The sequence below is a fragment of the Cadophora gregata genome (genome assembly GCF_030347475.1).
Source record: "Cadophora gregata isolate MNR1 chromosome Unknown scaffold_11, whole genome shotgun sequence".
Classification (NCBI taxonomy): domain Eukaryota; kingdom Fungi; phylum Ascomycota; class Leotiomycetes; order Helotiales; family Ploettnerulaceae; genus Cadophora; species Cadophora gregata.
The window spans coordinates 2,111,711-2,137,505 of NW_026695934.1; the positions used below are offsets into that span (position 1 = coordinate 2,111,711).

At 48.3% G+C, this 25,795-nt stretch overlaps 10 protein-coding genes across 11 annotated transcripts; 4 read left to right on the forward strand and 6 right to left on the reverse strand.

The window, feature by feature from the left end:
• Nucleotides 1-39: 39 nt before the first annotated feature.
• ONS95_002804 (uncharacterized protein) lies at nucleotides 40-773 on the reverse strand (the record flags this gene model as incomplete). The annotated part of the gene is made up of 2 exons (XM_058496083.1): nucleotides 40-624; nucleotides 696-773. The coding sequence occupies 2 exons, from the start codon at nucleotides 771-773 to the stop codon at nucleotides 40-42; spliced, it is 663 nt and encodes a 220-aa protein (XP_058354813.1).
• Nucleotides 774-1,454: 681 nt separating this feature from the next.
• On the forward strand, nucleotides 1,455-2,509 carry ONS95_002805 (uncharacterized protein; the record flags this gene model as incomplete). The annotated part of the gene is made up of 2 exons (XM_058496084.1): nucleotides 1,455-1,597; nucleotides 1,648-2,509. The coding sequence occupies 2 exons, from the start codon at nucleotides 1,455-1,457 to the stop codon at nucleotides 2,507-2,509; spliced, it is 1,005 nt and encodes a 334-aa protein (XP_058354814.1).
• Nucleotides 2,510-2,536: 27 nt separating this feature from the next.
• On the reverse strand, nucleotides 2,537-4,801 carry ONS95_002806 (uncharacterized protein; the record flags this gene model as incomplete). Its single annotated transcript, XM_058496085.1, has 4 exons — nucleotides 2,537-3,769; nucleotides 3,817-4,317; nucleotides 4,371-4,517; nucleotides 4,577-4,801. The coding sequence occupies 4 exons, from the start codon at nucleotides 4,799-4,801 to the stop codon at nucleotides 2,537-2,539; spliced, it is 2,106 nt and encodes a 701-aa protein (XP_058354815.1).
• A 1,748-nt stretch (nucleotides 4,802-6,549) lies between these two features.
• Nucleotides 6,550-7,878, forward strand: ONS95_002807 (uncharacterized protein; the record flags this gene model as incomplete). Its single annotated transcript, XM_058496086.1, has 4 exons — nucleotides 6,550-6,830; nucleotides 6,907-7,141; nucleotides 7,228-7,373; nucleotides 7,422-7,878. The coding sequence occupies 4 exons, from the start codon at nucleotides 6,550-6,552 to the stop codon at nucleotides 7,876-7,878; spliced, it is 1,119 nt and encodes a 372-aa protein (XP_058354816.1).
• A 157-nt stretch (nucleotides 7,879-8,035) lies between these two features.
• On the reverse strand, nucleotides 8,036-9,652 carry ONS95_002808 (uncharacterized protein; the record flags this gene model as incomplete). The annotated part of the gene is made up of 3 exons (XM_058496087.1): nucleotides 8,036-8,305; nucleotides 8,350-9,187; nucleotides 9,249-9,652. The coding sequence occupies 3 exons, from the start codon at nucleotides 9,650-9,652 to the stop codon at nucleotides 8,036-8,038; spliced, it is 1,512 nt and encodes a 503-aa protein (XP_058354817.1).
• A 367-nt stretch (nucleotides 9,653-10,019) lies between these two features.
• ONS95_002809 (uncharacterized protein) lies at nucleotides 10,020-11,837 on the reverse strand. The gene is made up of 2 exons (XM_058496088.1): nucleotides 11,206-11,837; nucleotides 10,020-11,155 (listed from the first exon to the last, which is right to left on the reverse strand). Exons 1-2 carry the CDS (start codon nucleotides 11,598-11,600, stop codon nucleotides 10,087-10,089), a joined length of 1,464 nt encoding a protein of 487 aa, XP_058354818.1. The 5' UTR covers nucleotides 11,601-11,837; the 3' UTR covers nucleotides 10,020-10,086.
• Nucleotides 11,838-13,800: 1,963 nt separating this feature from the next.
• Nucleotides 13,801-16,168, forward strand: ONS95_002810 (uncharacterized protein). 2 transcript variants are annotated; one of them, XM_058496090.1, is made up of 3 exons: nucleotides 13,801-14,285; nucleotides 14,353-15,245; nucleotides 15,314-16,168. In XM_058496090.1, the coding sequence occupies exons 2-3, from the start codon at nucleotides 14,761-14,763 to the stop codon at nucleotides 16,095-16,097; spliced, it is 1,269 nt and encodes a 422-aa protein (XP_058354820.1). In that variant the 5' UTR covers nucleotides 13,801-14,285; nucleotides 14,353-14,760; the 3' UTR covers nucleotides 16,098-16,168. The 2 variants fall into 2 exon arrangements, with proteins under 2 accessions (XP_058354820.1, XP_058354819.1); XM_058496089.1 differs by having other exon boundaries at nucleotides 13,801-14,098; nucleotides 14,148-15,245.
• Nucleotides 16,169-16,227: 59 nt separating this feature from the next.
• On the reverse strand, nucleotides 16,228-19,701 carry ONS95_002811 (uncharacterized protein; the record flags this gene model as incomplete). The annotated part of the gene is made up of 1 exon (XM_058496091.1): nucleotides 16,228-19,701. The coding sequence occupies one exon, from the start codon at nucleotides 19,699-19,701 to the stop codon at nucleotides 16,228-16,230; it is 3,474 nt and encodes a 1,157-aa protein (XP_058354821.1).
• Nucleotides 19,702-21,011: 1,310 nt separating this feature from the next.
• ONS95_002813 (uncharacterized protein) lies at nucleotides 21,012-25,650 on the reverse strand (the record flags this gene model as incomplete). The annotated part of the gene is made up of 11 exons (XM_058496093.1): nucleotides 21,012-22,267; nucleotides 22,324-22,422; nucleotides 22,469-22,619; nucleotides 22,704-22,889; nucleotides 22,941-23,856; nucleotides 23,906-24,102; nucleotides 24,173-24,203; nucleotides 24,253-24,470; nucleotides 24,519-24,626; nucleotides 24,693-25,270; nucleotides 25,327-25,650. The coding sequence occupies 11 exons, from the start codon at nucleotides 25,648-25,650 to the stop codon at nucleotides 22,244-22,246; spliced, it is 2,832 nt and encodes a 943-aa protein (XP_058354822.1). The 3' UTR covers nucleotides 21,012-22,243.
• ONS95_002812 (uncharacterized protein) lies at nucleotides 21,048-21,887 on the forward strand (the record flags this gene model as incomplete). The annotated part of the gene is made up of 1 exon (XM_058496092.1): nucleotides 21,048-21,887. The coding sequence occupies one exon, from the start codon at nucleotides 21,048-21,050 to the stop codon at nucleotides 21,885-21,887; it is 840 nt and encodes a 279-aa protein (XP_058354823.1).
• Nucleotides 25,651-25,795: the final 145 nt, after the last annotated feature.

Below are 25,795 nucleotides of genomic sequence, written 5' to 3' on the forward strand. Positions count from 1 at the left end.
GTTCTTCAATATTACCCTTTTCAAAATTCCTTTACCCCTTCACACAATAGCAGTAAGCAACCCCACCACCCCTCCGCACCCAATCAACACCGACCTCACCAAATTCAACCACTTAAACCTCTCCAGCAACTCCTCCACAGCCCTATCATCCTCCTCGTTCCCCTCCCTCTCCGTCTTCTCCTGCGGCCCACTCAAATCCCCAAACTGATTAAGATCCCTCTCCCCATCCACACTCTCCCTCGCAGTCTTCCCTCCCACCTTTCCCTTCCCCTCCGCCTTCTTCGCACTCTCCTCACTCCTCGCCCCACCCAACTCCTCATTCCTTTCAATCAGTTCAAAATTCGTCGGTATCATAGCAAACTGCGTAAACGGCCCAATAGCAGCGCTCAACACCCCAGCAAGAAGATATCCATTCACTGTTGGTGAATTCCCTGCTATGTTTGAAATGACATCGAGGAATGATTCAGATGGTGAGAGGGAGGTGATGGAGAGGTATATGAAGCCTGTGCTGGAGAGGATGGCGGCGGTGGGGAAGATGTGAGAGCCGCGGGAGAAGAGCCAGCGGATTTGTGGGAGGGAGCGGGTTGCTGGTTGGGATTTCAGAAGTGGGATATCGAAGAGTGACTGGAGCTTTCAGTGAGTGTTTAAATTGTAGAAATATATCGGAATGAGAGGTCTAAGTTGAAGAAACTTACGAGACTTAAGATTCCTCCTGATGCGATGAGGGAGGTTGAGATGCTGAGGACTTTGATAAGTGTTATTAGGGACGACATATTGGCAAAAATTGCTCTTAGATGATGTTTGGATTTTAGAAAGGTGAGATGAGTTTGTATTCCGTTGTGTAAGTTTAGTTTGTATAAATACTTGAGGCAGATGTTGTTGCACGGTCATATATCAACGCATCTCTAGCCTTGGCGTCATCAAAACATTGATGTCAGCGCCCCTATCACATGGGAACCTGCAAACCGCATCTCCAAAAGCCAACGAGCTAATCAAAAGCTTCAAAGCATCGGACTCCGATCCAGTCCCGTTTACCAGGTTGCGGGTCATTCAAAGTCGTCACAGAATCTAAAGCCGGCCTTTGCGGTTTCTGGAGATTTCTCTTGGCAGACTAGCTAAGCGAGGTGTCTATGGTCCCGGCCCCGGCCAGTGATTCGGCTTTTGACCATCGTAAATACACTGGGATCGTCATGGTTGTGGAGATATCGCGGTTCGAAAGAGAGGGAAAAAATGTTAGAGTGGATATGTGAAATGAATTCGACCGGATTCCTGGGTATAAAGGCTGTGAAAGTCGCCGAGACTTTCCAGAGCATCTGACCAGTCATTGCGGCCTAAGTCAACAAGCGTTTTCAGTCCTGTCTTCAGCCTCACCTTCAACTTTGAGACACCAAGGACGTTGCAGTTCTAAATTATTTCAACACTCATATCGAGACTTTCCCCGCTAAGAACTTCCGATGCCTTCCGTCGCAGAAATTCGTCAATATCTCGGTGGCCAGATCTTTGGTACGCCATTCCTGCCAGATGTCGACCTCTCGAATAAAACATACATCATCACAGGAGGAAACACAGGTCTCGGTCTCGAATGTGCAAAACACCTGTAAGTTGCCCATGCATGCCTACCCTAATATCTGCTGACACCGCTCTCAGCACCAATCTCAAAGCCTCCAAAGTCATCCTCGCTTGTCGTAGCATCGAGAAAGGCGAAGCAGCGAGAAAGTCCATCCTAAATATGCACCAATCGTCCAAGACAGCAATCGAAGTCTGGGAAGTCAATCAGAGTAGCTTCAAGTCTGTTCTAGCATTCGTAGAGCGCCTGAAGACCCTGGATCGATTACATGGATTCATCGCCAATGCTGGACTCGAGACCGTGACGTTTGAGCGCACAGAAGGCTACGAAAATTCGTTAACCGTGAATGTCATCTCGACAATCATGCTGTCCGTACTCGCTTTGCCAAAGTTGAAAGACACAGCCAGGGTAAGTGGGGCGCATACAAATCTCGTGATTGTGGGCTCGATGCAGCATGTTTTTGCTCCTAGTGGGCAGCTGAATGTTGAGGATGGGCGGAGCGTATTCGAAATTCTGAGCGAGGAGAAGAGCGCGGATATGATGGGGAGGTATGAGTTGAGTAAGCTGATGGTGCAGATGTGCGAGAAAGAGATTGCGAAGAGATTGGGTGAGGGATCGAAAGGTGTGAGCCCAGTCGTGGTCAATTGCGTCAAGCCCGGGTGGTGTGCCACAGAGCTGTCCAGATATTATGATAAAGGGAGGATCATAGGGGTTATCTTCGCTATGATTGGAAGGACTGCGGAGGCAGGAAGTCGAACGCTGGTGCATGGTGTGACCGCCGGTGATGAGACTCATGGGCAGTACTTGAGTGAGTGTCTCGTCAAGACTGAGTCGTCTTTCGTGAGGAGCAGGGAAGGCGACCGTATCCAGAAGAGGCTTTGGGTCGAGTTGTGCGATATCATCGAGAGATTATCTCCTGGAGCAACATGTGTTGTATGCTGAACATGGTCGTTGGATTCAGATCTATGATTATGGTTGTATTAAAAGACTGTTTTGCCAATCCATTCCCCAATCGAAATTGGCCGAGTTGTTCATGTCTTGAAGGAAGTTGTCCCAATGGGCCCATGAAAGCTCATCACCAGGGACAGTGGTCATTCCAAGTGCTGAGCCACTCTCAAAACTCATCAAATTGTGCGTAGGGTCGCCATTTTGTGCCATGCCAGGATCTAAAACGTAGGGATCGAGCGACATCCCAGGACCTTGGGCTCCAGGTTGCGGATTGATGTCAAGTTCTGAGAAAGTGAGACGATCGACACCTGAATCGCTCATGGTCGCCTGCTGCAGGCCAGCCGAAGGCGAAGAAAGCAGATCCGTTATCCCTGCCATTGCGGCGCCCCTCAGTTTATGCACTCGACGCATCAATTTGACAATTGGTCTCCACAGCATACCAGATTGGCTGTCGGCGATTACCTGGGAATACTCAACGAAGGTCTTCTGAGCCACTTCATAGGAGTGGTCAGCATCAGTACCTCCCACCGGTCCGCACAACTCGGCGAGAAGCACAGCCAGAGCATACCATTTCACCCATGTAAACCACCCCCACGGATTGAATTCAGAGTTCTCTTGCTTGATTAGCGACCGCTCTAGAATCCAAGTTGTCGATTTCATGACATCGTAATCATCCCATGGAGGGATCTTCGTTTGCCGGTTCCGATACGGAGGTCGTCTGGCCATAAGCTTGATATTCGCTAATGAACCTCCTCCCACCGCTTGAGCAAACTTTTGAAGTGGCGGTGACCAAGCATCAATTCCAGAAAAGTGTAGCATGGTATATGCTTCGAACTTTTCAATTGCAGCGAGCTTCTCTTTCCACATATTCCAAGTATCATCAGTGTCAGGAGGAATCTCCTCCACTGCTTTCTGGCAGAGTGATGCACGATGGGTCATCGATGCAAAAGACATGTCGGTAAAATCAGTGGACGTCGGGGGAGTGGGACATCCTGGAAATAGATCCGAGTCGTTGACATTAAGCGGTGTCTTCTGAAGCTCTTCACTTGATAACAGAGCTGGAGCTCCTCTGTCGAGGGCTAACTGTGCATCAAGCAAGCCAATGGATGACCACACCCTTCGTCGGATTTCCAAGTCAAAGATTGAATACTTACTTGGGTCTTCTGACCCAAGGCTCAAAGCACCCCCAATCCGCACAGCAAGTGAAAGTAATGTCCATGCCGATGCATGTGTTGTAGAGCAACGGAGGCCAAGCTGAAATTCCGTGAGCTTTGAAGTCTGCTGTTCGATTTGTAACTGACCAGGTATATGAGAAATGCTTGCAAAAGTGTCAAGTCTGGCTGTTCTAAAAGCCTAGATTTCGAAACAGAAACTTCAGATGCGAAACGAAGCTGCTCTCGCAGTGTCTCCTTCTTACAATGGAGCGAAGCCTCTGACTCGTCCTCGGTCATGGTGCACAAAGCGGTGTAACATATCGCTGATTCTAATGCTTGCACCCTGGCCGATTCCAAGCTCTCTTGAGGACTTGAGTCCTTCTTTTCGATCGCAGCCGTTGCAGAGGGCCAGTGGAGAACTTTGACAATACAGTCAACTCTTGATTTGTAGATTGAAAAAAGAATACTTTTCATCTCCTTAGTTAGGATTTGCGTTAGATCAACAGCTAGATTCGGGACACTGTGGTGGAACAGGAGCGCCCCAGAGATAGAAGCTGGCTCCGACGGAGACATGGGCGAATTGGATGCATTTTCGCTCGGGGACTCCTCTTGATCAGCTTCCTCCAGAATTTCTCGGATTCCAGTCGCCTGCAATGAGAGTGAGCGACCGAACCTCAAATCACAGAGCGTCCAACTCTTACCTCTTGAGAGAGAGCTTCCCAGAAATCCGGAGCAACATAGTTTTGGAGTGCATTGTGTTCTTTAGGTAAGGGTCGTTGTGACGATTGACTACTGGAGTTCTCGTGACCTCCTTCGCTCCCCCCCTTGCCGTTGGATTGTACCTGACTCTGTGATGGGCCGTCAATGATCAAATCAACCGGGAAAAGGATTATGCAGCTATTCGCACCTTCAATTGCTTCACAAGGTCCTCAAGCCGTGCAACTCTGGTGTCAATCTCTCCACCCTTTTGCTGAGCAGTCCGTCCACGAGGTCGTCTTGGGCGTTGAACCGTGTTGCATTTGATCCCTGCATTCTTGCATGAAGTGCATGGAACCAACTTATCGCACTTTGTCTTCCGTCGCTTGCACTGTTCGCAGCTCAGTCGGACTGCGGGAACAGAGAAAGAGTTCATGGTTGCTTTTGTTTACTTGAATGGCAAAGGATTGGTTGAGATGTTTTGTGGATGCGAGGACAAGAGAAAATCATTCTGACTAATCCGAGCGTCATGACATCATGACTTCGAGCTTTCTCGCTTAATTAGCAGCGAACATTGGGCTTTGTTGACTTTGAAAGAAGAGAGATTTTGCGTATTTGATTTCCAAATAGAAAGAACATTGTCCAGCTCTAGGAGAAACACCTCTGGAATTATCAAAAGAGTGTGAAATGCCGTGGAGGAAATATACATTGAATCTTAATCCCAGCAACTCTGGCTTTGGAAGGAGCAAATGCGCTACAAGTTGACCGTTTCTAAGACGATGCCGCTCGAACGTACAAGATGAGAAAATAAACTCTAGACTCTGCTTCCCGAGTAATCTGAGCTATATCGTTTAATTAAAGCGAGCGCTGTAGTCCTTTCCCAATCCAAAAGGTGCAGGAAAAGTCACATGACTGGTTGACTCTCAGTTCCGGAGCCAACATCCCATCAGGAGTGTCCAGAAATCCGTGGAAGTGCCTTTTGGTTGTTTGAACTGAACCTGAGAACTATACACCACCGAACTATGATATGTCTCAGGGCTACCACCCACATTGAGCCGACTAGAATCTCACCACCGAGAAATCAGCCTGAGTACCCCTCCGCGTCATAAGAAACCCCGTTCCACATAAATTCCCAAATAAGTACCTACGCAATCCCATTCAGCCTTCGGCACCCAAACGGCTAATGGTACCGTCTCGTGTCACCTTTAAAGGCTCTAATAAAGTACCGGCACGGGAGAACGTGGCCCGGTTGTCAGGTGCCAAGAACTACGGACTGGTGAGCAGGTGACTGCTTATGCTGGTGATTTGAGCTCGTTTGGTGTTTTTGTATCCGCTGCCCCGAAGAACTTGAAAGTTGCTGAGAACATATTTCCTTGATTGAGAATGACTTTTTACGTTCCTATATGCTTAACTGTGCTTGGGGAACTCGCTTAACTACATACAGCCAGCTGAAGTCCGGGCTTCCTGTACTCTTGAGCACCTCGAAATCATACACCAACGCCAAAACCCCCCTTCCAGAATATTCTTATCACCCACCCTCAAAGCAGGACTAGCATCCCACACACCGCAGAACAATTTCACTATATTCCACGTGACGCCATGCCACGCCACGCTATAGCCCTGCAGCCCTCCAACTTCCCCGCATTCCACTTAAGGCTGAACTGAGTGCCGACCACCCCAATCTATCCCCAGGAAATATCCCTACCCAGAACGTCCAGTAGAAGACACTCGCGCACCAATCAGCTCCCACATTCAACATTAGCATAAAAGACCCCAGTATCCCAAAAACAGAAATCCTGCTGTCGCCTATTCTGCGCCAGGTTCGGCAATATAAACAATCAACGTCAATTGTTCGACGCTGGTATTATACTCGATACGAGAAACCGCCCCGTGTCAGCGTAACATCTGAGCTGCCGGTCTCATGATCGAATGACGATGAGTATGAGAAATTTACATAGCGTAGGATATGATCTGGGATGTAAAGGGAAGTGAAATCAGCCTGTTTGGTTTGGCGATGCCGCGTGGGTAGGGAGAGATGGATATGAATGGATGTGCCTGAACGCTTCAATACACCTTTAAAGCCACCTCTTCTCATCAGAATCTCATTTCCCCCTTTTTGTTTCAGGTAAGAAAACCAAAGAGTGTTCGCAACGCAAGAAAATTCTGAAAAACACTCCAAACAACATGCGTACCACCATCATCTCCGCCCTCCTCTTCAGCCAGGTCATACTCTGCTCTCCCCTGCAAGCCATCCGAGACATCGACTGGGAGAAAGAACTCCTTGGACGCAGCAGCGATGACAGCCTCGGGCCTCGCCAAGCCCGATCAGAGAAGAGTATCGACGCCATCTTCAAGGGTCTTGGGAAGCTGTATTTTGGTACCTGTGCCGACTCGGGACTTATAAACAATGCGCAGAATGCTGCGATTTTGAAGGCGGACTTTGGACAGTTGACTCCGGAGAACAGGTTAGTCGTGTCTTGATCGCAACATACAATTCGATCTAAGAGAGAACGGATGCTGATCTGACTGGCGATTATGTAGCGGCAAATGGGACACGGTCGAGAGCTCAAGAGGAAACTTTAACTTTGGAGGTCTTGACACGTTGGTCAACTTCGCTGTAACCAATAACAAGATTATTCGTGGACATACCACTGTGTGGCACTCGCAGTTGCCGGGTTGGGTGTCCAATATCAGGGATAAAGCGACCTTGACAACAGTCATCGAGAACCACGTCACCACAGAGATCGGAAGATACAAGGGCAAGATCCTTCAGTGGGTATGTTGAGACTCCAGGACTCTTTCTTTTAGTAGCAGAGATGAGATGTCGATTGCGCCAAATGAGGATGTAGCTAATTGGCTTAGGATGTCGTGAATGAGATGTTTGACGAGCAAGGAGGCCTTCGAAATTCCGTCTTCTCAAGTGTCCTCGGCGAGGACTTCGTCCGCATCGCTTTCGAGGCTGCCCGCAAAGCTGATCCTGCGTGCAAGCTATACATCAATGACTACAAGTATGCCGACTCCCCATCATAAGCAATCCAATACTAACTCGCCGATAGCACCGTCGAGAAGGGAGCAACATATGCCAAAACAACAGGCATGATCAGATACGTCAAGAAATGGATCGCAGCAGGCGTCCCCATCGACGGTATCGGAGCACAAGCCCATCTCATGGCCGGCGAATCCAAGAATGTCCCAGCATCATTCGCTGCTCTCTGCGCTGCAGCTCCTGAGTGCGCACTTACTGAGATCGACATCGTCGGCGCCGCTCCCGCTGAGTACGTCCAGACTATCAAGGCTTGCGTCGATATCAAGAACTGTGTTGGTGTTACGGTCTGGGGTGTTCGTGATCCTGATAGTTGGAGAGCCTCGAATAATCCTCTGCTGTTCAATGCTCAATATCAGACCAAGCCTGCGTACAGTGCTCTGATTGCTACATTGGGTGCATTGCCAACGATTGCACCAACACCGGTGAAGGCAAGGGAAGCGGTACCTGCTGCTCAGACTCCTGCATGATTTAACGATCATAGAGAAGAGTGATGATGAGATATGACATGGATATTGGGAATAGCCATGCTTGATTTTGTACATAGTTAGTGCGGTCGTCTTTCGTTCCCATAGTGGAAGTTGGTGCGAGTCCCTCTGTATATAAAGGTCGCTTGCATTAAGCCTTTCACAGCACAGTCTGAGCATTGCCGGGGATAATCCATCGCGTCGACGTGTATCTCTCCCATCGCGTATTGCCACAATAGTACCACGGATCCACCAATGAATCTACATATTGGCCGTAGTGAAGAGAGATCAGCTTAGCGGATGGCTCCGATTCCAGGCCCACGAGACTATCAAGGTCATCTGACGGGTCTGTATTATAGCCATGATTATTGATATCGATATACCTCAAAGCCGGAAACTGTGAAATCATATCGAACAAAATGCGTTTGAACTGCGAAGTCAGCTTGGATCAATAAACGGAATGAGGAAACTCACATCTCCTGACCAAGTTTCGAAATCAATGTGCAAACGTTTCAAGTGAGGTAGATACTGAAGCAATTCTTCCAAATCTTGCATATTCAGTCGGGGAGATAAAGCTTTTCCGCCCAGGGTAATGTCCTCCGTAAACTCAAGGCTTCTCAGATTCTCCATTGCCATCAGGACATCCAAAGGAAAATCTTCAGTGTAGGTATTCATACTTAAATGCTCCAGCTGCGGCATATTTCGGAGGAATGTGTGGAGAAGTATTTGTTTTTTCAACCGACCATGCTGACCAGGAGACCAGCAGAGGAACGTTCCCAACTTCAATGTGCAAAGACTTGAAAACCATTTCGCATCGACAGTTCTGAAAAACGCATTATTGTTCAAACCTGTGATGTCTAAATCCTCCAGTTTAGAGAAGTCCCAGCTTGACTTGACCTCTTCCCTGGTATAAAGCCATCGATACCCAGTCAGGACAAGTCTCTTGAAACGGGGCATTCTCTCGTCGGGCAGAAACGCGGGAAAGTCTGGTGCAGCTCCTCCGTAATACTCCGGTACCTTCGCTAGGTCATAATCGAGGCATTCGAGGTTCTTGGCTTGCAGGATATAGTTTTTGAACCGTGGATTGTATTCCAAGTCGTACGCGTCATTTGCATTCATTTGATGTGGGGGAGCCGGATGCCAATACCCAAGATGCAAGGCAAAGACGTGTTCAGGGGGTATCAATGAGATGAAATCGTGGTAGTATCCAGTACCATCTATCGATATTTTAACTCCAGGTCGCAATATTGAAGGAGGAATTGGATAAAAATTCCTCGATAGCCATCCCGCATCATGCGCATGAAATCTCCAACTAGTGATGTCAGTGACTAACGTTCGAGTCCAAAGCCGCTCAAACAGGAAATGATTCGTACCTGATAGTTTTCAATCGTGGCAATGAAGCATGATTCCGGACGACATGATGCCAATTAATCTTGTCAACTACGGTAGCATGCTCTGTGAAGCATTTGATGGCCTCGGCAACAGCTTTCCTGACTCTCCTGGATTGCGGCCTTCTCCCTCGTATCTGGTGGTGCGTCTGTATCGTCAGGTGCCTATATCTGATGGGGGTAGCTAGACGGTTGAAACGCTTGCACACAAGTCGAAGAACTGGGAGGACTTTATCCGGGGCTGATAGCCAGGCGTTTAGAGGATCACTGTCAAGATCAAGATCCCAGAGCAGTACTTGCTCGAAGACCAAAATTATGAGCTCGTTACTCAGGTCAAGTATTGTACTTGGGGGTTTCGTAAGAGTGCGGTGGGGGAGGTTGAGTTCCATGATGGTCGGTGCTGATCAATTGATGGATGATGGATGTTGTGTCTGTGGCTGGGGCGGTGAGGCCGATTCGAAAGACAAAACTGGCTTAGCGCGTCGCTTGAGTTCTTGAAATGTTTGGTTCTTAAGAGCGCTTCAAAGTCAAGGGAATTTGCGTGGTAAAAAGTGTACAGTTGGAAGTAACCTGCATTAACTTTTGTGATGACAGAAATTGTCAATTGCTTTCTAGACTGATAAGCCGTCCAAGCTATGCCGTCTCGCTACCACTAAGCTAGAAGACTGGTAGCGGTACTCATCTTAGGTTTAACCTTGGACTTATTTCATTAGCACTGACCAACACTTAAAAATAATTAAGAAATTTACTAATAATATTTTTTCCAAAACTTCTTGGGGACTAGCCAAATTCAGACCTGGATCGATTGCCTTGCTAATTAACTTCAAGAATCCCAAATTGGCCCAAACGCCGGAACACCTCTCGCTTCGAGACCATAAACAACCTTCCTCGTCAGCTTCGGATTACTGATAACAAACACCGCCTCTGCTTCCTCTCTACAATACAAGTCCCAAGCAATAGACGTCAAATCCGGTCTTCCATCTTTCCTACTATCAATAATTACCGCTTCCCTATCAACAGCCTTCACCGCATCACAGATCTCGCTCCCATATGTCTGCAACGGACTCGGTGTCGACCAAACAACGCGACAATTAGTACCCCGGACAGGAATATCTTGGATCACTGCGAGACATGGACCAATCCCACTTCCTGTTGTCACGACTATGACTTTACGGAATACGCGAGCCATGCATAGAACACCGGTGACAGGAATGCCTTTCACCCAGTAGTATGGTCTGGGATTCTGGATAGTCTTTTTTGTCCAGTCGCCTGCGTTGGAGATGAGGACTGAGCCGCCTGGACCTGAGCGAGCTGGAATGCAAGCGAATGAATGCCATTCTTTCAGTGGCGCGTCTGAGATGCGGAGTCCGACGAATAGTGGGACAGGTTCGGTGAAATGAAGGCGGATAGCATGGTTGGAGAGTTTCTCGGGTATGATATGGAGTTTATGAAGGCGAAGCCAAGGGAGGATGGTATGTAGAGATGAGATGAGAAGGAAGTAAAACGCAGGTTGCTTGATGAGTGCTGGTCCAATGTTGTGTGTTTGGGCTTGGATGAAGAGTACAAGCTCTGCCCAGAATATGGCGAGTGCGAACCAGCCTCCCCAGCGGTGGAAGTTCTCGAAAGTGTTGTGTGAGGAGAAGCGGAAGCGAGGATAGGCTGTGATAACAATACAAATGAGTAGGAACAGAAGGATGTAAGTCGTTGTCATGACAGCCGGACTTCTTGGATGGCCATGATTGACGAATTGGTAAGTGAGGAAGCTAGTAAAGAGCGCGAACCATACTACTGAAGACACAGCAGCCCCGCTATGTACTCCACCATATTCGTACACTTTCGTGAGTATCCGGCGAAGTCGAAGTGGTGCAGATAATGGAACTGACCAGCATACTCTGATGAGTAAGTCAGATACTTTCAATGGTACATCGCGGCGAAGACTTACTTGAACATGGAATTTACCACATAATCCTGCCTTGCTAACAGCGCGACCATAATATTTGCTGATGCAGCTGTTGCCAAATGTCCCAAGAACACTGAATTGTATTCTCCTTCATATCTCCAGAACAGTATTCCTATCCCAACAATATTCAAAGCAAATACAATACTAAAAAGCCTTCGATAGACGTTGAGAAATGTATGTCTGGCATGACGAAGTGGTCGAGGATGATGTTTTGGAGGAAGTGGTGCCAATTTCTGAGCTACGAAGCTCGAACAGCTCGTGCCTCTCGACTGTGCTTGGATAGTAGAAAGATCTTGCGAGTTTATTGAAGAATGAAGTTTGACCTCGAGGGATAGGTGCGTTGGTTCAGGCCTGGTAACAGCCAAAACAGAGTTCATGTTATTTATTTGGAAGAATACTACACGACATCAAGCCATTTTCTTGGATATGGCAATAAACATATCTCAACTCGAATGGACGAATGGAGAAGGAAAGGGTTATTTCTCTAGGCATACGGTTTATCATGACAAGCATTCCAAAGTGCACATCGAAAGCCTCTGTCTCAAATCGACCTGAATCGAGACTTCGCCCTTCCAATGACGCAAAGGCTGTTGACGAATCCTAACACGGAGTACACTTCCATGTTTAGAAACCTACCAAAATATTGCTAGAGAACATAATGGTGTCAAAATCCCGGCTCGACTTACGAGTGATAGGTCTTGATTTGCTCTTTTGAGGTTCCCTGGCCATATCCGAAGGAGGTGGAAGGAAGAGGATCCGGACCAGGACGGCCCGCAGATTCATAATCTCGTTTGCATATAATGTATGCAGCTGCATGTGAGTCATCTGGCCATGAAATAGTTCATTGGGGTGGAGAAAAGTTCACCATTTGTTGGTTTTGCATTCTCATTGGAAAGCAGTCGGCGAGCTCGGCATCCATGTTTCTCCAGCCTCACAGTTGCAGAGAAATGGAGTATTGAAAATGGAAACACTTCTCATTGCATAAACTTGCTGAAATCAGTAAGATCGAGATCGCATATGCAAGTTTGTACAACTGCGTGGCTTGATTACGTAGCTAATGCAAAGCTAGCGAGGGTATTCGGAGTATTCGCAGCTCCGTGAACCAATTACCACTAAGAGACGTTAGAACACGGGCTGACGGCATCGTAGGAAGTATTATAAAGTTCACACAGTAGACAATTTTGGGGTCTAGCTGACGAGGTTTACCATGAGTTACTCCGGCTGCATATGCCACTCTTCCTGCATGCCATCCATCGCCTGGATCCAACGCTCGACTCTGAATCGCCATCTCGAGTCTCACATGAGGACTAGAATTCCACCCACAAGCTCTTGGAGCCGAATCAAAAGCTCCGTTCAAAGCCTTTACTGTCGTACCAAGAGATAGTTCGAATATTTCAGAATAACCAACATAAAAGCAAATGAACTCAAGACTCTGATTCAAAGCCTCCTCTGTCATACGTAAACATAGATCGAACATCGTGAAATAACCAACACAAAAGCAAGAACGGTCAACTGAACCGAGGCCCAGATCAACAAAAGCGTTGCCCATGGCCGCGGGCCAGATCTCATGCACTAGCTGGAATCCTGTACGATTGGCGCTGACTGCACGCTCCGTCCCAGCATCTTGGATGCATCCTAGTGTGCACGCAAGTCAGACCGGCCCGTGTGCAGACGCGCGAACCCAGCACGTACAGCACCAGCAGCACTCAGCTTCATCGCTAACACTACTGATTAGGCGGCTCGTAATTGAAGCGCATGTCAGCAGCGTGTAAGCGCTCTCCCGAGATAGAGTTGTGTGAGATGATCGAAGGATGTAGATTATGCATGTCGGATGCGATAAGATGGCACAGCATGTAAGATCCTAAGAACTCTATTGGCGATAACTGTCTATCTTGACGTGATTGATTATTTGATTGCTGATACTGGTTTCTGAATTTGGAGCCAGGTTTCATCGTCACTTGGTTTTCGTCGAGGCAAGACACAAAACCAACAGCGTGGTTCCCTTAGCCTAAGATCTCGTGTAAAATTGTCGGAATTCCAAGAAACTGAACTGAGACACAAAGAACCAACAAATGATATTTGTTTTTTTCTAACGCTCATTTGCTCCAAATCTGTGTTCTGTAGTACAAACGTGGGACAAAAACGAGGTGGTACAGATCTAGACGAATTTCATCCCACTATTGGGCAGAACTTACGGATCGACAAATGAATCGAAGGTTTTACTTTCCTTTCACATCAAATCCTGCATCCTGGAGTCAACAAGCGCTCCTTCAATATATGATGCGTGGAGCGAAAACTCTAAGTGGGGATCTAACACTCAATCCCCACATACATAAGTCGCGCAAAACAATGTTCGGCAACACAACTCGGCAGCAAAAGGCTTTGTAATTTCCAAAGATAACAATAGATAAACAGTCATGATGCCCGTTAAAGTTCAATATGCACAAAGACGGGGCCAATTGGAAGTGCACGTGCTTTTTCCCATGGCACAGGTATGGTATTTGGAATTGCAGTGCAGCCACAAGCGAGAGGATTCCAAATGACGAGCAGGCGCACTCCTCCGCCGACAACCAGAAAGACGAAACTATAAAAAGTGAGACCAGCATAAGGCTGACGAATAAGATTTTTGGATACAATTGTTATGATCATTTTTTGTGCAACACCAGACTTTCCGGTGATTATATGGCTGAAGTATTCCGTCTGTCTTTCAATGATATTTGACTTGACGTGACTTCACAACACACTGGTCTCCACTGACCTCTGCTTGTTCTCACAGACAGCCCCTCACCATATATTAGTGCCTGAAGATCGGAAGAATATCATGGATATCGTCTCATGGACCTTCGCAAATCCCCCACGGGACGAGCATAAACCAGTAAGTCCCCGACCACACGCAACTCAAACCCGAAACTCACAACTTTCAGCTATACATCGACCCCAGCAACCCTTCTCGCATCCTCTCATTCTCCCAAACTCGCAAACTAGTCCGCCAAGTAATAGCAGGCTTCAACGCACACAATATCGAGGAAAACAGCTGTATTTGCGTTGTCAGCTTCAACGATGTATGTACCTTTCCCCTCCCCCGCCTCTCATCCGCAACGGAAATTTCAGACTCATGATCTGAATCAGATAAACTACACACCCATCTACCTCTCCATCCTCGGCTCCAACCTTCGCTTCACAGGCGCAAATCCAGGCTACACCTCTCGCGAACTCTCGCACCACCTTCGCATCACTGGTGCGCGGTATATTCTCACATGTCCAAAATCTCTGTCTGTGTCTCTCGCCGCAGCAGACGACTGTAACATTCCACCTAGTCACATTTTCGTGCTTGATTTTGCTGGCGAGGAGATCCCTCTCGCGCAGCAGAGTTGGGAGAGCTTGCTGTGTCATGGCGAGACGGACTGGGTGCGTGGTAATGATGATAGATTGAGAGATGCCGCATACGTGAGTACGAGCGGGACGTCTGGACTACCCAAAGCGGCGGTTATTGGACATAGGTATTTGATTTCGCAGGGGAAGGTGGTCGAAAATTTGATGAGAAATCGAAGTCGAGATGGAACTCAAATCAAAGGCAGGCGTGGCGAGGAAAGCGGTGCGTGTGATGGTGAAGTTAAAAGTCTCATTGCGCTCCCACCTTTTCATGTCTTCACCATGCCACTTCAACACGCTGTTCCTCTAAGAACTGGATATCCCGCGTATATAATGCCGCGATTTGAGGAAAGTTCATTCGTGAGCGCAATCGACACGTTTGGCATCACTCACACTATTGTTGTGCCGCCGATCATGATGGCGCTGTCGAAATATGACGGAGGCGAACTTGGAACTTTGGAGACGGTTCTTGTTGGTGGTTCGTGTGCAAGCGAGGGTATGCAACGGAAGCTGTATGGCACTTTGAGTGAAGTTGCGAGAATCGTGCAGGTCTATGGAATGACCGAAACAGGTTGGGCAACTACCTGGTCCCGAGCGGAGAGAGACGCGACTGGTAGTGTTGGACAGCCAGTTGACGGGACAATATTGAGGTGAGTACCTTATTATATCTCTCAAGCACATATGTCGTGTTGGTGACGTTAGCTAACATGTATATCAGGGCTGTTGACACATCCGGCAACATCATCCAGAAAGACAATGTAACAGGCGAGATCCAAATCCTCACCCCGTTCGCCATGACAGGCTATCTCAACAATATCCCAGCAACGGCGGAAGCCCGGACTTCAGATGGATGGATCCGAACCGGCGACGTAGGATACATCCAGAACGGTAACTGGTATGTCATCGACCGTACCAAAGACCTCATCAAAGTCCGCGGCTGGCAAGTCAGCCCCGCAGAGATCGAAGCAGCATTACTCGAACACCCCGGGATCCAAGATGCGGGAGTAATTGCCTCGCCTGCCAGTGACGGCTGCGGTGAAGTCCCGTTGGCTTTCATTGTGAAGAACGGCAGCGACGAAGTAAGCGAGCAGGACGTGAAAGATTTCCTGGGGATAAGGCTAGCGAGGTACAAGAACGTCGAAGAAGTCGAATTTGTAGATTTAATCCCAAGGAATCCAACAGGGAAGATCTTGAGAAGGGTGCTGAGAGATGGAAGAGTCGAGAGGGAGAGGACAAAAGAGCAGCTTGCTGCGGTGGAGTATAGGAGTAAGTTGCTAGAGCTGGATGCATATCGGCGGACGAGGAACTCCATCAGCATGAGTCGTAGCGGGACATTGGTGGAGGGAAAGCCGCCAAGTGTTGTGAGTGAAGTGGAAGTGCCGGCTGTGACTGGGAGGAAGCGGAAATATTGTCCTGGGTCGAAGTTCATGTATTGGAGGAAGTTGAGGAGCACGTCGAAGGCTGGGATTAGCATTGGGGTTGACAATGGACCTGGAAAATGAATACCCATATGGACCATGACTGAATGACTTACGAAAGAAATATAACAATAAAGTTAAAAGTTGGCAGAACATCGAAACTCCCATTCTTGGTATTACAATATTGCTGCGCTATTCAAGCGGCACATCTAGTCTATCCCAAAATGCCCTTCCCCAATGCTCCGAGACTCATCTCGTACCTGCCAGGGCTATGATCAAGAAGCATACTGCCTCCGAATCTCACTTCCCCAAACCTCTTATCTACATCCTTCACATATTTCAACACACTCCTCGTTGCTGGCCGTCCGAGGCCCTTGCCTTCGCCGCCATCTTCAGCAACAAAGGCGTCGCGCTGAAGGACAGGCATGGTCTCAACAACAAAGACTTCGCCAGGAGGGAGAAGTTTGGCAGACAACATAGAGGCGCGCAAAGCTTTCAATGCCGAGTACGCCCACTGATCGTCCTCTTCTGAATTCATGCCGGGTGGCCGATTGGCGTACCATTTATCCATGAATGTCCCTGTGATACCTTGCCAGACACGCTTCCTCACTTCTCCTTTAGCCCCTGAATCGTCCGTCTTGAAAGCCAATGCTACAGCCTGAAGGTCGTGGAGGACGCCTAGGGAAAGATATGGCACAAGATCTTGCCCATTGACAATTGTTGTGATCAAGCCTCGGGTAGCCAGACGCAATGAAGGTGAAACCGTCGCTGGAGGGCCGTAGGCGTAAACATGAATTGGACGTCCTGACGGTAGACGGATTCTTGATGGTGCTGTGCTCGTTTCTCCCTGTGACGAGGTAAGAAGGAGTGGAGGTGGTAAGTAATCAGATGCTGTGAAGAAAGCCGTGGATAAAGGATCCGCCGAGGGCTCGGAGATTAGAATTGCAAGCAAAGCGGTGACGCCACCTCCCAGAGAATGCCCACACATCACCAATCCATACTCTGGAAATTCTTCCAATGCAGCTGCAATTGTTGCCATTACACGCCCTCCGCCACCGTCAAGTAATCGGCGTGCTGATGCATGTATCCCTTTGTGGACTTTGTATGCTTTCCCTCGGTAGGTAAGCTCATCGTAATCGCAAGTCATGTCTGTCAGGACATCTTCGAAGCCCAGGGTTCCACGGCACGTCAGTACAACGGCCCTTGACTCGTGATCCAGGGACACAAAATGTACCATCGGTACTCCAGTATTTGTATTCCCCGTAGCATCCGTACCACCTTGTGGATCCACGAATGATGACAATAGAATGGTCGACGGTGGCAACTGTGTGTGCGTCGAAAATGAATGGTGTTCGTAATGGTGGGATGTCTCGATCTCTTTCGCCGTCGGACCTTTGGCAGTGACGATACCCATTACTCGAAGGAAGCTGGCTCCATACGATGCTGAGGCGAATCGCACGAATCTTGTAATATTCCGAACAATATGATGCTGAGGAAAGAGTCCGTCGATGAAGCCGGTATGCATCAGAGACTCGATCGTTTCAGAGCTCTCGAATGCGCTACGTCGCGGCTGGTTTGCGATCACAAGTGAAGTGGCGGAATTGTTTGTTTTCAGGGTATAAATGCTTGGAACAACGCTTTTCGACCGTCTGTGATTTATCGCCGGAGAAGTGGGTTGTTTTAGAATATTTTTCTCCGATCTTGCTCGAATGAGGTTACTTTGTGCTTTCAGGTGTGTCCGAAAAGCGGTTGGTGATCCAGGTCGTGTATCAGCCGAATGTACAGAATATGTATCTGTTTGGGAAACAATCGAATCTCGACGCCTTTCATGGACTGAATAGTAGCTTGCCTTTGAAGGGCTCTTCTGCACGTCAGGTGACTGCATGAGGCCAAGATCCCGAGATGAGAAGTAGTTAGGATTTCCTCGCTGAGGTGGACGAGGTGCTTCTCTCGCTGGGACAATGCTGGAATTTCTCTTTGGGACTGGAAGGCTTGATTTTGCGTTAGTAGGACTGTGACCACCCCATGCGGGCTTTGGCGATGGTGTTTTGGACGAGGAAGATTCAGATTCATTCTCTTTATTCCAGAGATTCGAAAGTGCTGAACCAGATCCTTTCCTAAGAGCATTTCGAAAAGATCCCTTCTTCTCAGCAGCCTTTACCGGTGGCCTGTCTGGTTTTGCCTTCTTCAGCGTAGGAGATTTTGTGGCTATTTTCTTTGGGGGAGGAACATCGGAAATAGATGATGCAGAGCTCATTGGTTTGCGTGTCCTCTTCTGAGCGCCAATTTGCTCCGAAGGCTTTGAAACAGGAATCGACGAAAATCCGAGGGGTTTCTCATCCCCCGACGGAGTCGACCGTGACGGACTATCGATGTTTGTACTCTCCATTGACGCCTGTCTTCGGGTATCTTTTCTTGGAGGTAGGGGAGGAACTTCAGGAGAGGAAACTGGTGAAATTGTAACAGCAGGACCCTTTATAGCCTTGGTAGGCTGAACAGGTGTTTCGTCATCACTGTCCTCTATTGCGTTCTCAATCTGGAGATCGCCTTTGTTTTCAATGTTGGTTCCCCGAAGGCTGTTGCGAACAACCCGGTAAACAACTCTGTATTTTGGAACCAACAGGCCAACCTTTTGCTCGTTCGTCAATAGCTCGGCATTCGGGTCCACCTGTCCAATGTGGTGAGCATTTTCTTCCACAATCTCGACACCAGGTGGTGGCGATAGATCTGGGGGCTGAGTGCCAGTAATCTCAACCGTAATAGTCTTGGTGGTCGTCGTTTCTGTCGTGATTGATACTGAAGCATCGGCTGGTAATGATTTCATGATTCGTTGCTTGAGATTAATCTCCGGCAAGTCGTCATCAGATTCATCTTCTAGCCTCCCGCCTCTTCCTATCGCCTGGACCACTTGGTCTCCTCCAGGAGTCACAAAAGCCATCGAATCCGCTCTCGTTAAACCCCGTTCAGCATTCGGATCTTCCTTGCTAATGACATCCGCCCTTCTTCCATCATCCAGAACGACCACGTCCCAAATCACCACATCTCCACTACCCTCGGCATCCGTAATTTTCTTGCACCATCTCTGCAGTAAAGCCAGCCCGCAAATTCCAAGCAACAGATCCGCAACACCAACTTTCTCTCCTTCTTGCCCAGTTGCCGGATTTTGGAACTCCCGCCTGATCAGTGTAACGATACTGGCAATTGCCCTACTCGAGTCCGTGCTGCCCAGTATACTGTCCAATGTAGCCAATAATTGCTGCGACAAGTCACCGGCTCCGTGCAATGCTGCAGAAGAAAAATAAAAGCCGGTTGAGGCAGCAAATGATATATTCGTGATTGTAGAGTGTAAAGTCGTTATGCTTCGCTCCAATATCCCATCTGCCTCAGCCTTTCCCATCTCCCCAGTACTGCGCAGAGATACATCTCGTCCGGCCTTGTGTAGTATGCCCTCAATAACTGCTCTGCTCAATTCCAGCCCTGTCAAGGTCGTGACTCGTGCGCCGTCGAGAGCAAGACCGCCAATGAAGGTTCCGAGTCGTAGGTACAAGGAGCCGGATCTGGTTACCAGACTCACGACATTCGCGATCGGTGCTGGGAGGAGGGTCGATGCTTCTGCTGCTGGTGCAGGAGTAGTTGCGGCCTTCAACACGACTTCTTGCCCCTGGGAGTCGTCTTCATCCTGCTCCATCTCGGGTTTTTAAATAGTCGTGTTCCTGACTGCTGCTGTCTCGATTCGCCGGTGGCGGTTCCATTCGACAAGGACGCTTTGTGGGTGTTGTAGATAGTTGAAAGGTCGAGAAATGAGGCATGATACGACGTGGGGAAATGCAGAATGTAAAGTGTGTTTTGTTGAGCTTGTGTGTTCATAGCAGACTAGCTATTGGACTGATGTCCTCCTGACGTGGACGCGTTTCGTTATCCGAGGCATGTGATTGTGATAATCGGCAAGGGCGATAAGAGCCAATGAGGATGGATTGGGAGGAATGCATTGAAGCTGTAAAAGAGTTTCAACGTTTCTATGTTTCAATTTGAAGAGATTTGGAAGCCAGGCGTCATAGCTTCGAACTTATTCAATTTGATTCGTGATGGGAACGAATATGCAAGTATTTGTTGACAAAATTACCCCGCTAGTTGATGCCAAGCAATTTTTAAGGGAAGCGAGGTGAGGCGGGGTCGGGGCGACGCGATCAACAATGTGAGGGCTATGAGTCAAGGTTCTTACCTGGAGAGCAGTGGAATTAGAAGAAAAACGGTTCGAGCCAGCTACTTTGCTATCTAGAATTCTGGCCTTGAATTTGTGATCCGTTAGTTGTTCCCATTCAATCAACCCAAAATCTGCAACATAGAGCTCCTTCTCAAAATTGACCGAGGAGTTCTTCGATGGCTCCCTGAATCCTCCAACTCATGCTGCTTCACTGGCATTAACCTTTCTCATTCGTACACTTTCGCAAACATGAGTTTGTAACTAGCTTTCAAAGCTGTCTTCAGTTTCTCCCCAAAATCGACTGTATCCCAACAGAAGCTTGGAGAGAATGAAATGACTACTTTCTACATAGTTGTCATTGAACATCAAGACCGACTCGTTAGCAGAGCGCCATTTATTGTAGAACGGATATCATAAGGTTATAGATTAAGCTGCTCAGAAGCAGTGATATCTGGGAAGCACCACTGGTGTTTACAAAGTCGCTCCTGCCTCGCTTATTTAGACGTGAACGTCAACAACACATTTTGACTGAAAAATTGCAAACATCATACTCAACCACACATTTCAATCATTCCACATCGATACCACAGCATTGTTATCACTTATGATCTCAAGTTCGAGGCTACCCGCTCTCAGACGGATCAATTCGGACTTGGCGTGCACACAATTCTCTCGTACGGTCTGGTGAAGGCGAAGCCATCCCAGCATACCCTCCTATACGGTCAATCTTCCAATGACGAGCCAGAGCCAAACTACAAAGTTTGCTAACATGCAGCAGTGGTCTATATATCTGACTCCAAGGACATTCTAGAGCACCTTACAGTTACAAGATGCCACGAGCTTTAAAGAACGAACAAATCCGCTACCTCAAAACAGCTTGCCTGTCCTGCACAGGGCAAGTCCACAAGGGAGTGGTATGTGATAGCCAGTTTCCCAGCTGCGGAAATTGTATATCCAAGGGAAGTAGTAAGCACCGAACTCCAAGACCGTACAAATCGGTGGCTGATTCAACAGCATGTACGTATGGTACCACAAATAAACTGTACACAGCACGTAAAAAAGAGGTTGCAGCACTCGATGCTCAACAAGAACAGGAACGAGAAGCACAGCGCGGTACTGAAGCGAGATTTGCATCTGAATTCGACAACTCGGCTTTGGCATCGACCAGCAGATCATGCATGGGTCCCAATAACACAGCATCATCAGCATATGGATCAGCAACAAGCCCGTCAGCTTTCGGAGTATCGGTGGGATCCACGCAGCCTACAACACAACCGCCTTCAATGAGTCCCGCTGGGTGTTCCTCTGCGCCATGGCCATCTTCGCCACGGGAGAATATTGGCAGTTTCACAAATCAACCACCCAGAACATCGTCTTCGTCTCTTTCGGACTTCCAGGATGGCGAAGAGAATCCGTTCTCAGTGGAGGAGTGGAACGAGATGACCATATTTCATGACCGAGAACGAACAACATCATTGAAGCGGGTGGCTTCTCATGCTCCAGAAGAAGAGGAAACGCTGTCAGCAGTGCAGCAGACGAGGCCCAGAGGAAAGCGTCCAAGGATGATTACCTCCAGTGAATTCTCGGGTTTGGATCCTAAAAGCCACGCCTCTACCAGTGCCAAAACGGACACAATCATCGGGCCCACTGTGTCTGAGATTCTCTACTGATTTTACTCGAGACGGGAAGTAGAATGGCGTACTTGGTCCTTTTAACTGAGAGGTGTAATGATACCCGGGGTCACGAGACAGGAAGGAAAATATTGGTTATTGGGTTTTGGTGTCTCAAACGATACCCATGGCTTTAAAGCCCGAAAGACGTGTATGTATCAACAGATACCAGAGTCATCCCTGTAGTTACATTGGTAACCAGTACTCTTCAAGTTACCACGCTTGTACATTGAGCTCCTTCTATATCCAGCCGCCCTCTCCACGCCAGATCAAGTCTCGCTTCATCGAGCAAGGCAGGGCAAGCGACACTCCTCACCCATGGCATGAGTATCCAGGCATCAAAACTAAAAATTCCTTCACTCCAGAACCGATTTCAGGTACTACGTCAGTCAGTCTACGTACCCTAGAAGCCATGAGAAGAGAAGTGAACACAAACCTGCAAAGTGCTCATCCCAATTCCGCTCTCCTCCAGGGGATCCTGTCCAAACGCGACTTTTGCGAGGAGTTTCTTGCGTTTTTGGATCTCAACGACTTGCTATTGGGAGGTTAGCATCACTCAAGGAACTTATAGCTAGGCTTACCTCTTCAAACGAATCTCTCATGAGGTATCGAATTGTTGTCACGCTACGTTTTTGGCCGACGCGGTGTACGCGGCAGAGAGCTTGCTCTTCGATCATGGGATTCCAGTGCGGTTCCATGAGGTAGGCTCGGGATGCGGCTGTCAGATCGAGACTGTTTGCATGTCAGCATTCTTTCCGTGAAATGGACGACCCTATTCGGAACGTGGGTAGAAGTTTCAAGGGTATGGAGTCCTACCCAGCGCCGCCACATGTTATTGAGACGAGGATCACGCGAACAGAAGGATCTCGTTTGAATGTGCGGAGAGATTCTGTTCGTTTTGCTTGGGACATTTTGCCGTCGAACCGAACAAAGGGGATCTTGCTGTCTTCAAGCATAATTTGGATCAGGTCGAGGGTGTATGTCCAATAAGAGAACACGACACTGCCTTGCGTTAGTCAGTGCTCGGGATAGAAGCAGGCCAGGAAAACTTGCCTCTTCTCATCGGCTCCGCGAGTGGTGAGATCTGTCAGGAGCTCCTTGATTTTGGTCGGCATAGATAGCAGAGTGCTGCCCTGGCCAATATCTGAGGTTGGCGATGATGCGACGCTTGGCGACGAAGACATGGTCATTGGGCTATCCAGAACTTGGAGATTATCAGTATAACGACTTTCTCGTACAGTCACGGGTCGATTTATTCGTGGCCTGCAGCCCGGACAAAGAATTGGTTGATCACCGCCAAGTCCGAGCAGTGAGGCTCCGTCGTTCTGCTGTGAATATTCCACAAGGTCAGCGATCGTAGTAGCCCCGCATTGCACACATGAATCAGAGCCATCGAACATTGTTTCCAAGTCCTCGGTACAGAGGGAGTCCGCATATACATCCTGCGATCCTGTGCAGGGTGTAATCTGGGATAAACTTTGCGCTGCTAAGTAGGACTGTGTGAGCAGACCGTGACTGCAGATCAGACGAAGTGCATTGAGCCGTTGAAGGGCGTTCACCGAAGTTCGGTTTTCGTAGGATGAGGAGGCTGCATCCTGAAGTAGCGCGACTGTCTGCTTCTTGGCATCTTCGTATATCTGGCGTTCCTCTGGCATGAAATCCACATGATGTATAAAGTCCTCTCTAGGCGGAAGAAGAACCACATCCTTCGTTCTAGCGATGGTTATTGCACGAACCAATGTCTTTAGTCTCAGAAATCCGAGAAAATTGTCTTTCCGCCAAGGTTTAGCAATCTCCTCATCGAATATGGCTTGATCTGAGTATGGATGGACCTGGAGAAACGCAACAATGCTCGAGAAATCTGATAGCTTATTCTGGATGGGTGTTCCAGTGATAGCCCAACGATTAGTCGACCGTAGAGCACAACATGATTGGGCTAAATGTTTCTGGGAATTCTGGATGATATGAGCTGTAGCAGTCAGTGCTAGCCCCTGATTGTAGCATAAGGGACTTATTACCTTCATCAAGAACAACACGGTGCCACATGATCGAGAATATCGATTCTGATGCGTCTGCATTATCTTTCCACTTCCTCCAGATGGAGCTAATCGTGTGATAAGTCGTGATGGCTACATCAAAGGATTTCAAACAATCCACACTTCTACGATTTTGCCCATGAAAGACGTGTATCTTCAGCGTGCCACTCTTGACATGTCTCTTGAGGGGTTAGCCGAGTGCAGCAGGAGCGGGAAGTATTCGCTGAACGAGACAGCGACGATACTTACACCTTGAATTGTTCCTCCCACGACTGAATGACTACCGGCAACTCAGCTTCAGAAACAGAGTTTGTGGCAGTACAACTTACGAGCCAGGGGAACTATTAGAATCGAAGTCTTGACGGCGGGACCTTGAAAGGGATCTAGTGTCATAGGAGGGGACGGAAGGACTTTTGTGACCTGATTGCTAGCGATGACAGCTATCATACTGAGCGTCTTTCCAAGTCCCATGTCATCGGCGAGGAGGCCACCCTGAAAAGAAGGTGGACGATCCACTTGAAAGGTTTCATTTACATTATTCCTGTACCTGTGGCTCCAATCAGATCGAAGACGCGAGCTTTGGTAACGAGCTTACTTGGTTCGACCGAAAGTATCCGTATGCGAAGTCCAAATATCACCAAGCAGATTCACCTGCCAGCCCTTCTCACGACGAAGCATGAAAGTCAGTGCTTGTTTTTGATGACTGAACTCCCAAGTCAGCCAAAATCGCGAATGATGGCTTCGACCATGTTACTAGGAGAAGACAAACCTGAAAAGGGTAGTTTTCACAATATCTGAGGGTTCGGTCTCTGGCAATTGTACTGCGTTACCCATAAGCTGGGAGAGAAGGTCCGAGCTAGCTTCTAGTCGCTCAATTTCCAGGTTTGCAGCATGAGGTTCGAACATGTTTGTCCTTAACACCTCGCCTGTCGCTGGCTGTATCACATGTGGATTTCTATACGGGACACACCGATCGCAATGAACTGGATCCTGGAGATAAATCTTTTGTCCAGACAAGAATTGTCCAATTATATCCTCGAGATCTGGTGGTCCATAGAGAATAACACGGAGGGTCCATGACTGCTTATGCCTAACCCGTCGCTTCCGTTTATGAGGTTCCTGTATGGTCGAAATCGAAGTATCAGCACTGCAATATGATTGCATCGAGATGTCTTTTATAGCCACGAGCTGATCCAAGGCAGATAGATGGAGTGGGCTTTCGATTTGGAATGTTTCGTGTCTGCTGGAATCTTGCAGCCGTATTATATTCGAGGCTTCGAGGGAGACAGGAAGATACTTCGACGAGTCCAGAGGGCCGGCAGAAAGCCTCACACGAATACTGGGTAGCTGTAAGGTGTGTTGTGAGGATTAGAGCATTATAGACAGAAGGGTGTTTTGCTAACCATTCCATAGCAGCACTCTTCTTGGAGTATCAACGCCGCCTGATCCAAACCGGTCGCAGCTTGGGTTCCTGCAGCGGTCTCCAATCCATGCCAGTCCGGCAATAAGCTACTTCGGTCCCCCGATATTGGATCATTGCAGCTATGTGGTGTGTCTGCGCTGCCGTGCACGGAAATGCTGCGATATGTAGTTGAAGTGTGCTGGATGGTGAGCAATTCTGGGCTGGGGATCCTAGGATTCAAGCGCCTCCGCTTCCGATAGTAGTGGGCTTCGTTCCCGTTCCCGTCGAACCCCACATCCCCCCGAACATCACTTCGATGGAGCATTGCTGTTGGTAACAAAGTTTGAGTAAGAAAGAGGTCGATAGAATCATCAATTGATGAGATAGCTTTTCGGCACTCGATGATGTGTATGGAGAGGATTTGGGACGAGCGGCTCTGTTTTCGGGCGCAGCACCAAGCCACACCCAGA

Coding starts and splice junctions, on each gene's coding strand:
- ONS95_002809 (XM_058496088.1), bottom strand. CDS start 11,600: ATGAACTCTGTTTTGGCTGTTACCAGGCCTGAACCAACGCACCTATCC. Junction 11,156..11,205: donor GTGGTAAATTCCATGTTCAA/GTAAGTCTTCGC, acceptor CTTACTCATCAG/AGTATGCTGGTCAGTTCCAT.
- ONS95_002810 (XM_058496089.1), top strand. CDS start 14,284: ATGTATGTACCTTTCCCCTCCCCCGCCTCTCATCCGCAACGGAAATTT. Junction 15,246..15,313: donor GTTGACGGGACAATATTGAG/GTGAGTACCTTA, acceptor CATGTATATCAG/GGCTGTTGACACATCCGGCA.